This window comes from Pogona vitticeps, chromosome 5 (assembly GCF_051106095.1).
Source record: "Pogona vitticeps strain Pit_001003342236 chromosome 5, PviZW2.1, whole genome shotgun sequence".
NCBI classification, from domain to species: Eukaryota; Metazoa; Chordata; class Lepidosauria; order Squamata; family Agamidae; genus Pogona; species Pogona vitticeps.
The window spans coordinates 195326272-195340762 of NC_135787.1; the positions used below are offsets into that span (position 1 = coordinate 195326272).

At 46.1% G+C, this 14491-nt stretch overlaps 1 protein-coding gene across 1 annotated transcript in view; it reads left to right on the forward strand.

Moving 5' to 3' along the window:
* The first annotated feature begins 19 nt into the window (after positions 1-19).
* Positions 20-14491, forward strand: part of LMF2 (lipase maturation factor 2) — a 30836-nt gene continuing 16364 nt past the window's right edge. Inside the window, exons 1-2 of the mRNA XM_073002390.2 lie at positions 20-318; positions 12693-12946. Coding sequence (XP_072858491.2) covers positions 219-318; positions 12693-12946 — 354 coding nt within the window. The 5' untranslated portion in view covers positions 20-218. The remainder of the gene's footprint in view (positions 319-12692; positions 12947-14491) is intronic.

Here is a 14491-nt window from a genome sequence, read left to right on the forward strand (position 1 = left end):
CCTGCCCTCGCCCAGGCATATTTTTTCTTTGGTGTGTGTGTCTGCCCGCCCTGCTGGGAGATGGATACATTGTAGCGAGTGGAGAGGAGCGACTCTCAGGCTCTCTCTCTCTCTTTTGCTTCCCGTTCTGCTGCTGCTGCTGCTCTCGCGGTTCCGGAGGCGACCGACCTTCCCGGGGAGGGAAGTGGGGCTGAGCCGAGCCGAGCCCATCGCCCGCCATGGGAGCCGAGCCCCCCCGCCTGGCCCGGCAGCTCTTCCTGCTCGGCCTGGCCGCCGTCTACGTGGCCGCCTTCGCCTCCCTCTACGTTCAGCTGCCCGGTAAGGCCGCCTCCGCTCGGATCCCCGCCGGGCCCCTTGGGGTGTGTGTGGGGGGGGGGAGAACTCCGAAGGGGAAAAAGAAAGGGCCCCGCCCCGCCCGGTTGTTGTGCTCGGAGCCTCTCTCCCTCCTGACGTGCGGGGAGACACGTGTCTCGCCGGAGGCCGGGCTTCCCGGTGCGTCTTGGGGGTACGAGGGCCCGGCGCTCTGCACATGCTCGCGTGCCTGCTGGCTCTTCTGCACGGAAAGCGCCCTCTTACGGGCCTGTTTGGAAGATGCGGGGGGGGGCGCCGGGCAGAGCTTCCCCCCCCCCCCGCTCTGTCTGGGCGTCCCCTCGCGGGGTGTCCGTTCCTGCGGGGAGGCGAGAGACCAGCCCGGGCCGTTCCCCCCCCCCACCCGCCGCGGGCAAGGCCCCCTCCTTGCTCTCCTGCAGGCCGGCGGCCCTGGGAAAAGCCCCGGAGCCCGGCTGTCCTGGCAGAGCCCTTCGGGCCGGAGGTTGGCGTGGAAGGATCGCGAGGGGCTCCATCCTGGACTGGTCCTGAGAACAGACCCAGAGAGGCTTCTGTAATCACGTGTTTGCCCGGGGTGGTGGTGGGGGGACGGGTGCGTGTGTTCTTTGCCCTCCAGTCGGAACCGACTTATGGCGACACACTTAAGAGGACCTTTCAAGGCATTCGAGATATTTAAGGAGAGAGTGAGTTTCCATGGCTGAGCCGGGATTCGAACCCAGTTCTCCAGAATCATAAGAGCGTCACTCTATCCACTTCACCACAGTGAGAATCCTGCCGTGGTCTGGCACGAATAGCCAAGATAGCTTCTGTTTATGGATGTGGGATTTTTTATTTAAAATTCTGTGTTGGTGTTTCTGGTTGGGGCATTCTGGGGCTTGTGGTCCATAAAAGAGTAACATATCCAAGCTCAGGTGAGCTTTCAGGTGCCCCAGTCAAACCGGTGGACATTCGGGGCAATAGTGTGCTACTCAGCCCCCATTGTGTAAAATCAGCCAAGCCTGGCACCCTTGGCTATGTTGGCATGCGGCTCCCTGGGCGCTGGCCCAGACGTTGAGCTCTTCCAGAATTTGTGGGGGCGCCACCAGCTGCTTTGCCAGCCACGTGAGAGCGCGGCCGTCAGGATCCGAATTTCCAGGAGTAGAATCTGCAGGCCCCTTAGAAACTTTAAAGAATAATTATAATAGAACAGCAAATCTGAAAGAGGCCCTCTAGATCAGGGGTCTCCAAACTTTTCAGAGTGAGGGCCACAACATATATGTTCCAGATTTTTGAGTGCCAAACGTGCCCACCCACCCACCCACCCACCAGGCCAGATAAAAAGGCAAGCCGGGCCAGATGTGGCCCACGGGCCGTAGTTTGGAGACCCCTGCTCTAGACCATCAAGTCCATTCCCCCGCCAAGGAGGCCCAGTGGGGGAATCAAACTCCCAACTTCCGGCTCTGCTGCCAGACGCTTTAACTCCTGAGGCCTTGGCACCTTTGGTTCATATCATCACAGGGACCCTGTTTATGACGATGCCAGCAGCTGCTCAAAAGTGACCCACGTGGCACCAAAGAGAATCCGCAGCATCCCTGGCCAAAGTTAGGAACAGTGGAAGTGGGGGGGGTTCTCTGTGGCCAGCTCCCCCCCCCATTGGTGACCACATGTGACTTGATTCTCTGCTGGCAGTTTCGGTGAAAGTTGGTGAACGTTTATGAGTCTCTGTGGGAAAACCATGAATTCCCGTTTTATTTATTCAGGCACAAAGGTGTTTGTACATGGTTTGTTTTAAAAAGTCAAAATGCAGCCCTTCAGGATAGCGATGAGAGAGATGCAGTAATGCCAGTAGGAAATGATGGGTTCCCCCCATACAGCACGGGGAATAAATGCAAAAAAAAAAAAAAAAAAAAATCAGATCCGGCTCGTAAATTGATTTTCCTGTGAGGTTTTCTGCACGGCAGCCCTCTTCTTCGGTGCTTTGATGCTTCTTCTGACAGGACACTAAGGATTAATTAGCAACAGTTAAAAATAAAAAAACCTCAACCCACATCACAAGGCAGTGACGGGAACAATTCACTCTTTCCACAAATTAATTTCTTTTACAAATAATATATTTCTGGCAAATTATTTGATTGGCCTTAATCCAACTGGTTGTCCAGACCTATTAAATGTGTTGCTATATGATGATGATTCGGCATTATGTAAATCCCACAGACACAGTGGGGTTACTCTAGTTGGGCTGGTCTCAGGATTCAGGCCACACATCCTGTTGTCAATATTGGTCTTTGGGGGGGGGGAGGTTTAATAGGTTATTGTTTGCTGTAAAGTACTTAAGAGTAGTGCTGAACACTAAGCGAAGCTTTATATAAATATCAGAAACAAATACATAAATATAAGCCTAGTACCTCATCAGGCTGGGCCTTACAGAGTTTGACAATTTATTCATTTATTTAATGAATATTCACTCCACCTTTCTCCTTAAAAGGGCCCTTAGGTGGTGGTGGTGATGGAGGAGGAGTAGAATCAGAAAAGTCTTTGGACCATCCTAGCATGATGTATGTGCTCATGGTCCAGTTAAGGTGTGCCCCAATCCTGGGTTTAGAATTCGCACCTGGGGCCATATCGGTGTGTTTTGGCCTTCTTTTATAGCCAGAGATGCTCTTGGAGGGAGGGGCAGGCTTTTTTTTATGTGTTTACCTGGCTTGAAGCATCCCAGTTAGAGAGCTGGATGTGGTTTGTTGAGGGGGAAGAGATTTCCCCACCTCCACATCCTTCAGACATTTATTTTATTTATTTACAATATTTTTACTATGCTTTTCTCCTTAAAATGACCCAAGGCAGCTTACATAATTAAAGAGACAATATTTAAAAGCGAAAAACAGTAAGTATATAAATATTAAGAAGGAATGAAACAGGTATTCTGTTTAAAATGATAAATAAAACCAATAGTAAAAACACATTTTAAAACAACTGAGTAGAACAATTGATTTAAAAAAACAACACACAACACCTTCTCAGGCAGCCAGTCATTGAAAGAAAAGCTTGCCTGAAGAGAAAAGTCTATTTGCCCGCTTGCAGAAGGAGAGCCAAGATGGGGCCAGGCTGGCCTCTAGTGGCAGGGAGTTCCAGAGGCTGGGAGCAGCCACAGAGAAGGCCCTTTCCAGATGCGCCTGTGAAGGTGGCGGGACTGAGAGAAAGGCCTCTGTTGATGATCTTAACACCTGAGCAAGCTTATGGGGGGGGCATATGCCATCTCTTAGATAGCTTGAACGCAAGCTACTAAACATTTCATAGGTCAAAACCAGCCCTTTTAATTCTGTCCGGAAATGGATCAGCAGGCAGTCGGTATATTTGGGGAGTCAGGTCCCCCATAATTTCCGTTGATTTCAATGGGCCTACTCTAGTTGCACTTTACTTTGGCGTAGTCTAATGCTACCAGAGTAGGCCCATTTGAATTAGTGAAATTTACAGAGGAGTTACTAATGAGCCTACTCTAATGTGGCTTGCAATGCTAAGAAACAGAATTTCATCCATTTTTTAAAAAAAAATTAAATCAGTTTTTAAACATTTCAGCCAGATTTTTGAACATTTTTATTGCTGAAGTGTGTGTGTTTCTTTGGTAATTCACGGTAACGTTTTTAATTTGCAGTGTGCCAGAACCCAACAGTCTCGTTATGGAACTAAGATTATTAAATGCCTATAGGAGGAGGCAATGAATTCATGTAAGCTTTTAAAAAATGTTTACTGAATGGGGTCCAATATTTCTTGGATTGGGCCCATAATTTGATGTGTAGATGTGTTGGTTTCTATGCAGATTAGTTAGGTTACCTTTTCTCTGTCCCCGAGTATTCACTGCAGTTTTAAGTCTGGAAGATACCGTTTTTAAAATAATTTTTTTTTAAAAAACCCCAACCTTTGCAGCTCTCCAGGTATAACTTTCTGGTTTGCACCTGTATACGGAAATGAGCCCAACCCTGACCAGGCCGATCCTCCAAGCCAGACTGAAGTTACTGGTATCAAAAATAACCATTCTTTTCCTGTTGATGTGCAATGCTAATCTGAATAAAATACTGCAGTTTTTCGAAATAGGGCACTAGGGGCCTCTTCATGATATCAAGTCTTTATCTCAAGAGTTTTGAGAAATAGCAACCAAGAATGGACAAGAAGAGGGTGGGGTTGGCACAGGAACCCTAGAGATTTAAATTATGATTCAAATTAGATCTGGTCTGGTTAATTTCCAAAACCTCTGGAGGGCCATGATGATCATGATGATAACCTTAGACCTGCAGAGTTGGAAGGGTCCCCTAAAGATCATCCAGTCCAGCCCCGGTCAAGGAAACCCAGTGGGGGAATCGAGCTCCCAACCTCTGGCTCTGCAGACAGAGGCCTTAAACCCCTGAGCTGGCTTGTCCAACGTGATGATGAGGATGGGTAGCTGATGGAGCAGCCCAGAGTCTGGAGATGGTCCTGGGTTGGACTATAGTGCCCAGAATCCCCAGCCAGCAAGGGCAACGGCTGTTTTTTCTTTAACCCAGCTCTCTGCACACCAGAGACAGGCGTGCCGGAAGCCGCTCCTTTTGGGGGGATTCTTGGCACCCCAAAACCCACCGTGGCCTTTCTCCTTAGCCAATCCTGAAGCCACGCAGTGCAATGCTCCCCCCCCATCTCAGGCCAGGCCCCTGTTCCTGGGGGAGGCCTCCTGCTGCCTGTGGGGCTGCCTTTCCTTTGGCCCACCTCCTCCCGCAGGCATACACGTGGCACCAGCATGGCTGCATTCCTGCCACTTGGGTGCATGATGGGACAAGGCCCGTGTGCGTGGGGACCCCGACACACACAGCCCAGGGCAGCCTCTCAGGCAGGGGGACGGCCACCCTTTAGGCAGGGTGGTTTCCCTCGGATTCCTCCCGTTTCCAGATGGACTTACAGGAGCCGGGCAGACAGGGCCGCTTTCTTCCGCTTTCACTTCCTGCTGCTTGTTTCCCTGCCAGCACTCCCCTCCTCCTCCTCCTCCCCCCCCCCCAGTGCGCCAAGGGTAGCTTTTTAATCTCCTTGGCTGCAGGCTCTGCCTGGAAAAAAAAACACGAACCGGGCTTCTTGTTTTCCCCCTGGGCTGTTTTTCCCTTTGCATCCTGCAAAATCCTTTCTAGTTTTTTCTTCCCCAGCGATCTCCCCAGTGTCGGCCCAGCCAGGGTCCCCAGATCAGCCGGAGGGTCGCGGCTGGCACCGGGATGGTGGGTCACATGCCAGAGCTCATTGAGATAGTCACACCCCTTGCCAGCTTCTCCTGGAGCTTGACCAGAACATTTCAAGACAAACATTGGGATCGGGCCAATGGGTCCCCTCTCTGTCCCAGGGACTCTTGCTGGGGCTTTGTCTTCTGCCTTGCTCACACAGACGGCCCTTCTCCCTTCCTGCTTGCGCCAGACTTGATTGGTTTATGCAACAACGAATGGAAACTGCAACAAAATGTTGCAGCAGGAAGGGACTCTCTATGTATTCTCAAAGGCTTTCACAGCTGGGATCTAATGGTCGTTGTGGGTTTTTCAGGCTCTTTGGCCGTGTTCTGAAGGTTGTTCTTCCTAAAATTTTGCCCATCTCTGTGGCCGGCATCTTCAGAGGATAGGAGTCAGAACTCTGTCTGTGTTCTGGTGTAGTGTGTGGGATAGTTGAGTATTTGCAGCTGTGGGATCAGGTTTTTGTCCTTTTCAGGAGATTGGGTGATTATGGTGATCTCATAAACAACTGAAGACAGACAGAGTTCTGACTCCTGCCCTCTGCAGATGCCGGCCACAGAGACGGGCGAAACGTTAGGAAGAACAACCTTCGTCGACGAAGCTAGACGCCTTTACATCGCCCTCCAGGAAACTTACAGATAAAACTATAATACAACCAAACAATTGAAAGATAAGCCTGAAGGAACTTTTGAGGAGGTTCCGGAAACTCAGCTACAAACTTTCCCTTGACTTGGTGAGTTTTTCCTTGCTAATTACAAGCAATAATACTCTCCGTGAAAACAACAAAACAACATAACAAGCATAATGGCGACAAAACGTGAAGTTAAAGAACTGTCGGAGTTGATAACTAATATGGAGAAAAATATTAGACAAGACCTAAAAGCGCTTCAATCTAAGTTTGGGCAATTAGTGGAAGAGGTTAAAACAGCAAGGTCAGCTGCAGATAATGCTGTGAAAAAAAGTGAAAACAACGAGAAAGAAATACAGCAATTAAAAAAAAGGCTGGCTATATTATCAGACCGCCAAAGGCGAAGGAACTTAAGACTTTCAGGAGTAACAGAAGACATTGCTGCAGGAGACCTTGGGAAGACTGTAATTGCTTTTTTTCAGGAACATGGCATAAATATAACAGATGAGGACCTTGAACGCACTCACCGATCTCTGAAACCGAAACCAAAGCCTGGAGCCAGGCCTAGAGACATTATAATAGCTTTTTCAAGAGAGAAAACGCAGAATTATGTTTGGAACAAACTCAGGAAAATTAAAGACTTACAACTTCAGGGACAGAAGATATTTCCTCGCCCTGACTTATCACCAGAAACCATGAATGAAAGAAGACTTATGAAACCCTTTGCACAGAAGTTGCATGAGAATGGTGTTTTATTTTCCTGGGGTTATCCAGCCAATATTTTAATTTTTAAAGATGGAAAACTCTTGAAAGCTAGCAACCCAGCAGAGGCGGAGAAGTTACTATACAGACTTAACATACAACGTACTACTCAGGAGGCCGAAGAAGAGAAGGAGGGAGGAGAAGAAGAAGAAGAAGAAGATTGAGGGAATTTATATGTGACTGTAAATATGAATAAGCTTCCTTCAGGAATGTAAAATTTATACCACGTGAAAATAGTTTTTTTTCTTTTTGTTTTGGTTAGTGTTGGTTGAAAAGAATGAAATTTTTTGGGGGGGGGAGTATGTGGGTAGACAGATCTCCACGTATAGAGACGAAAATGGGGGGATATAGAATCCTTACCCAACTCCTTGGGAAGGGGTTATTTTTGGGCTATGGGGAAGGGAAAGACCATCAAAAAATAGTAAATAATAGGAGCACACCAGGGGGAGTTGAGATAGACAAAAAATGGGGAGGATAATTAAAGTACTCTCCTTAAATGTGAATGGTTTGGCCTCAGATCTGAAACGTTATAGATTAAATAAGATGATAAAGGATCAAGGGGTTGATATTCTGTGTCTGCAGGAAACGCATAAGAGTAAGAGAGACGTAAGACCTTTGATGAAGTCTACTGACTGGAGTTTGCAGATAGAGTCAAGGGGAACAAACAAAGCAAGGGGTGTGGCCATTCTCTTGCACTCTAGAATGAATATAGATGTTTTGGAACAATGTAAAGATAGAGATGGAAGATTTATTTTTGTGAAATTCAGGATGAATGGAAAGAAGTATACTTTGGCATGTATTTATGCACCTAACAAAGGACAAACCCTATTTTTGAACCGAACCTTTCAAAGATTGCAGTCATTTTATGAAGGAGACTTGTTAATTGCAGGGGATTTGAATAATGATATTAGGGAAAATAAGAAAGTAAACTTAAAAAAATGGAAACTTAAAGAGGTATTTAGTCTCCTGCAGGATGAAAAGCATCCTACCTTTTTCTCAAAAAGGTATAAAAAGTTTTCCTGTATAGATCATATCTTAGTGAAAGAAACTAACGATATGGAAGTTAATAGAGTGGAAACAGGAGCTATATGGATTTCAGATCACGCACCATTACTTGTTGAGATTGGTTTGGAGGAGGAACAGAAAGTTAGAAGGTGGAGGTTTAACTCTAGGATATTTTTGCAACAAAAGGATAGAGAGGATTTAATAAGAGGGATACAAAAATATTTTAAAGAAAATAAAGGATCTGCGGAGGAAGATATAATTTGGGATGCTGCAAAGGCAGTAATCAGGGGAATATGTATTTCTAAAGAAATTCATTTTAGAAGAAAGGTGAATTTTAAAAGGGAACAAAAACTAAAGGAGATAGTTGAATTACAAAGAAGATTACAGGTGAAGTTTGAAAGACAAATACAAGAACAGTTGAATAGGGTGAAAGATGAGTTGCAAGAGTTAGATAATTTGTTTTTGTGGAAAAAAGATTTATTGGTGAGGAATGAGTATCAGAGAATAAATATAAACTCGATGAAAAGATTGGCAAACTATTTGAAGAAAAGAAAGGAAAAACAAAAGATAGGGTGCATGAAAAATGAAACGGGAAGTAAGGTGTTTAAAGACAAACAAATAAGGGAGATCTTTGAAGATTTTTATAGTAAGTTATTTAAAGTAAATGAAGAGAAACAATTTGAAGAAGCTATTGTGAACAAAATTAAAAAACAAGATTTAGCAATTTTAAATGAAGAAATCACACAACAAGAAATCTTGACAGTTATTAAAAATTTAAAAAGTAGGAAATCACCAGGCTTAGATGGTTTTACATCAGAATTTTATAAAATGGTGGGGCCTTTAATAGTTCCAGAAATGCAGAGTTTGTTTAACAAGATAATGAAGGGAGGGAGAGCCCCTGAATCATGGAGGGAAACAGAAATCATGATAATCTTGAAACAATCGAGAGACCCGACGGACCCCAACTCTTATAGGCCTATTAGTTTAACAAACCAGGATTATAAAATTTTTGCAAAAATTTTAGCAAATAGATTAGAGAAAACACTCCCAAGATTAATAGGAGAGGATCAATATGGTTTTGTTAAAGGGAGATATATTGGACACCCTATAAGGAATGTGATTAATACTCTACATCACGGAAACAGTGAAGGAAGATTTGCCCTTTTAAAATTAGATGTATATAAGGCATTTGACACTCTAAGTCATGGGTATTTATTTCAAGTACTAAGTAAATTTGGATTTGATGGTCCCTTTTTGATAGCATTAAAAGAAATTTATAGAGAAGGGAAGGCAATGATTAAAGTTAATGATAATTATACAAAAGAAATTTTGCTCCAGAGAGGAGTGAAGCAGGGATGTCCCTTATCCCCAATGCTGTTTGTGTTATCTATGGAACCCTTAGCCGAAAAAATTAGAAGTAGTAGTAAAATAAGAGGATATACAGTAGGGAAAGAGGTAATTAAATTAAATCTGTATGCGGATGATATAATATTGGTGTTACAAAATCCTCTTGATGCAATAAGAGAACTACTGATAATTTTAGAAGAGTTTAAAGAATATTCAGGTTTAGGAGTAAATATTTCGAAATCAGAAATAATGTTTAAAAGGATAGATTTAAAGGAACAAAAAGAAATAGCAAAGCTGACAGGTATGAAATTAGGAATTAGGAGATTAAAGTATTTAGGTATAACAATAACAAAAAGTATTAAAAATTTGATGGGAACTAATTATAAAATAACTTGGAGAAGGATATAGGAAAAACTAAACGAATGGGATAATAGATATATAAGTATTTTAGGGAAAATAAGGGCAATAAAAATGTTTATAATACCAAAGATGTTATATCTATTTCAGGTACTCCCGGAGTACATCCCTAAAAAACAATTAGCTGTATGGGACCAAGAATTAAAAAATTGGGTTTTTGGGAAGAAGAAAGCTAGAATAGTAAAGAGGGTAATATATTCACCACAGGAAGATTTAGGGTGGGGTCTCCCACATTTGGAAAGCTATTACGAAGCTTTTCAAATTAAAATGCTATTGGAATTAGATGGGAAAAGTGTGGAGAAATGGGTAAGATGGGAGGATACAATAAATAAAGAAGTAGGTAAATTTGGAATATTTACACAGAAGGTTAAAAAAGACATTAAAAATACAATAGGTCCAAGACAGACAGCATTAATAATATGGGGGGAAAGGCAACTTAATTGGATGCCAAGTCTTTCCAAATGGACCCCACTAGAATCTCTAGGTGAGGATTTGAAAATTGAGAAAATTTTTTGGAAGAAACTAAAAGAAACCGGCTACTATAGAGTGAAGGATTTATACAACCCTCAGGGGATACAGATTCCGGCACAAAATGTAGTAGGACAAGTTGGAAGACAATACTGGTTACAGATTATGGCTTTATACAATATTTTGAAACAGAGAAGGTATTCTGGAATACTAAATAAAGAGGATACCCCGCTAGAAAAACTATATAATAATAAAGAGGATAATAAGAAGGGTATTGCAAGGAAGTTGTATAACTTGATAAATACAGATAAAGATTATATGATTGGGACAATACAAACGAAGTGGGAAAGAGAAATGACATTGTCAGCATACGAAATAGATGGGTTAATGGACGGCATATTGGAAATCAAAATGGATAAATTTAGAGAATTGGAGATGAAATTAATATTGAAATGGTATAGGACACCCCCTCAGTTGTCTTATATGATAAAAGGTTTGAATTCAAGTTGCTGGCATTGTAAGAGGAGTAAGGGATATTATGCACATCTTTGGTGCGAATGCCCTAAGGTTATTGAATTTTGGCAGCTGATTTTAGAAAAGGTGAACGCCGTATGTAATATTAACTTGCAGCTGACTGGGAAAATCTTGTTTATGGGAGTTCTGGGGAATAATAAAGTAAAAAAACCTAAACAGAATTTATTTAAAGCTATGATTATAGCAGCACATGCAGTAATAGCTTATGGGTGGAAGGATGCATCAAAATGGACTTTGGAAAGATGGAATTGGTATTTATATGAATGGATTCAATCAGACATACTGTCGATTTTGACACAGGATAAGGTATGGGAAGAAAAAACATTAGAGATAAGAAAGAAATGGTCGGGATATGTAAGATGGGTAAGAGAAGGGGGGGCCAATAATGTTATATTGGTTAAACTCCAAAAGGTGTGCTCATGGTTGCAGATTTAAAATTAAATGGTCTTTTTCTGGTTTTTTTTTTTTTTTTTTTCTTTGGGGGGGTGGGATAAGGGGGTAGAAATAAATAGGAGAAATGATGACTATGTAAAGATAAGAGAAATGGTTATGTATGGATATGTAAAAATAATAAAAATAAAAAAAAAAAAAAGGTTTTTGTCCTTTTCAGGAGATTGGGTGATTATGGTGATCTCATAAACAACTGAAGACAGAGTTCTGACTCCTGCCCTCTGCAGATGCCGGCCACAGAGACGGGCGAAACGTTAGGAAGAACAACCTTCAGAACACGGCCAAAGAGCCCGAGAAACCCACAACAGCCATCGGACTCTTTCCACGTTTTGAGCCAGTCGGCTTAACCCGTTTCTGAACGTGGTTTCCAGGCTGCCTCCCCAGGTTTTCTGTTTGTTTGAGTTCCTTCCCTCCCACCCCCCTCCAACCACGAACCACCACCCTTTGCCCCTTGAGAGCGCCCCTTCCCCTCTGGGTTGCTGTGGGGTCCTTTCCGGTCCCCCCACCCCACCTCCCAAGAATTTTCACCCTCAAGTTGAGTGTTCATTTCTACCAACCCTGGGGGGCTTCTCAGGTTTTTGGCCCCCATTTTGCAAAAGGCAAATGTCTCTGAGAAACGTGAAGAGATTATCCGGTGCCGCGCCTGTCCCACAGAGCAGGGGGAGCCGAAAATGGAGGCTTCCTGGGGCTTCCTTTTTAAGGCTGGAATTTCTTAGGAAGGCTTTGAAGCAGGAAGCGACCCCGTGAGGGTGTCCAGGGAAGAGATGGAGGGCGATCCAAAAGGTGGATGATCTTCGTCTTGGCTTCCAGGGACACCTCCTTACTTTCACAGGAAGTAAATAATAATAATAATAATATTAGCAAACCATTCCTGGAACCGCTCCTGCACCTCGTTAACAGTCATGGGCGCCCGGTGCGTGATGTAGCGGCTAGAGGAGGGACGGGCCAGGTCTCCGGAGGCCTAGGTTCGAAAGCCGGCTTGGCCGTGGAAACTCGCCGCGGGGCAGGGGGTTCCATCTGCTCAGCCCGGCCATCATCTGTCCTGGAAGCCCTGCTCGGGTTGCGATAAGTTGGTTCCGACTTGGCGGCACGGAAGGTGGGTCACTCCAGCCGCTCTGGTCATCGGGCTTCCCTGCCCCTGGTTGCGAGGAGCCCTCGGTCCCCGGTCAAGGGTGTTTGGTTCGTGTTGCCGTAAAGTGCTGGGAGGGTTTTGTGCCCCAGCCGGTGGGGGCTTTTCCTCTGGATCCCCTTACCACGGAAACTCTGGGGTCTTGACCCGGTGGGTGACCCCCAAACCCTTCTAAGAGAGGGCCAGTCCCCTTCCCCAGGTTATCGTCCCACTGATTTATATTTTTTGAGCAACTGTTTGGATTTGGTTGTTTTTGTGTGTGTGTAGGTTTTTGTGTGTTTTTTTTTAAAGGTGTGTCTTTGGGGGGAGGGCAGGCCTGTCAGTTAAGCTTGCCAGTGGCTGCTGCTGCTCCCGCCACCCCTTTGACCACGTGTCCTTCCCTCTGTTCATCTGTCCTTCTTCCTCCCTCCAGGTCTCTACGGGAAGAACGGCATCCTGCCCGCCCGGAAGATGCTCCGCTTCACCGGCAAAGGCTTCTGGGAGCAGCTGCGGGATTCGCCCACCCTCCTGTGGCTGGGGCCACGCCTGGGCCTGGACACGGAGCAAGGCATGGAGCTGCTCTGCCTGCTGGGGGCGCTGCTCTCCTTCGGGGCCCTGATCCTGGAGCCTCTGCGGGACAGCCTGGTCTTTCTGGCCCTCTGGGCCCTCTACCTCTCCCTCTATCAGGTACCGCTTTGGACGTGAGCGGAAGGCGGCCGCTGGGGTGGTGGGTGGTGGTTGGTGGTTGGGGAAGAGCTCGGAGCCTCTCTCCCTCCGTTCAGTCCGGGTAAACTGGCTCAAAGCAGCCACGATAGGAAACGTAAGCTCTTCGGAGGGGGGGGAACCGCTCCCCAATAGGACTGCTTTGGAGTCGGAGCCGTTCTCCCGCTGGTTTTGTCGCCCTGGGACGGATCAGCTCCCACTCCCTGAATTCTGCACAGCCGTCTGGGGGATTCTGGGAGCTCTCCTCCAAAAAACCCAGCCTTCTTTTAGTGAAGGTATATGGACCAGGGATATTTGTGTGACATTTTGGGCATGGAAAGCCACCTCTTTCTTGGAGTAGAGAATTTTTTTAGAGATGTTGGCACCGGAGAGGTTGATGATCCTTAAAGGAAGGCACCGGCGCACCATAAATCCCAAAGCAGGAGAGGCCGGTCTCGAGCCCAATTCGGCTGGGACCCCTCACGATTTCAAGGCTCATCTCAGCCTCTTGGGAGGGCCTGGCATGCTCTGGTCCGTGGGGTCACGAAGAGTCGGACGCGACTAAACAAGAACAAAATTTAAAGGGAGGTTTGCAAAATCAGAGCAAAGAGCTGAGGAAGGCGCAAGACCAAAAGGGGCTTGCCTTTGCTCTAAAAATGTTTGCAAAGGACATTCCAGCCTCTGCCGCTCTCTCCTCTGGGATCCCTTTTAAGGCGACGCCGGAGCAGGGAGGAATCCTGGACCTGTCTTGCAGACGGGCGGGCGGCCCCGGGACGAACCCCTGGCTGAGATCTGGAGGAAGCGGGAGGTGGGCGGGCATCTCCTCAGGGACAGTGCTTCCAGCTGCGGACAACTCCCCCCTCCGCAGGATATTGGTCTCCTCTCCTCTGCCCCCCCCCCGCCCATGTCTGTTCCCCGTGTTAATTAATGAGAGAATTTCTAGCCAAGGAGATGGGGTTTTGGGAATAGCTCTGAATCTTTCTGGCTTGCGTTCTGCCTTTTTCAATGCCTGATTTTTCCCGCCTGTGATCTCGGGCTGTCGAGCCACTGTGTACAAATCATGGTGTTGAAATCTGGGTGGGAGGTTTTCTTTCTGTCACCAGGATGAGAAATGGAAATTAATGCTTTCTCTTCCCTTCAGATAGAACAGCCTCCTCCCTGCCCTGGGGGGGGGGGCGCTCTTGGTTATTTTGGCCCAGCTGGCATGACAGTCATCCTGGCTGATGGGAATTGTAGTCTGGTGCCTCTGGGAGAGGCTGTGTAATAGAAACGAGACAGGCAGAGATGATTGTAGAAGCTTCAGGGGGACACCGTGTTCAGAAATGAGCCAGACGTGGTGCAAGCTTAGCGAGAAGTACCCTTGCATTTGGTGAGGCATACTCGCATGTAAGGTTGCATAAGGCTGCAGTCTTACCTGCCAGGCTTCAGACGGTGGTAGAGTGGAGAGCAGAGGGGCTACCGGGCTCTGCCCACCCGCACTGGGTGCAGCATCTCTTGAGCTCTACTTCAGTAGCACCTTCGTACCCTGAA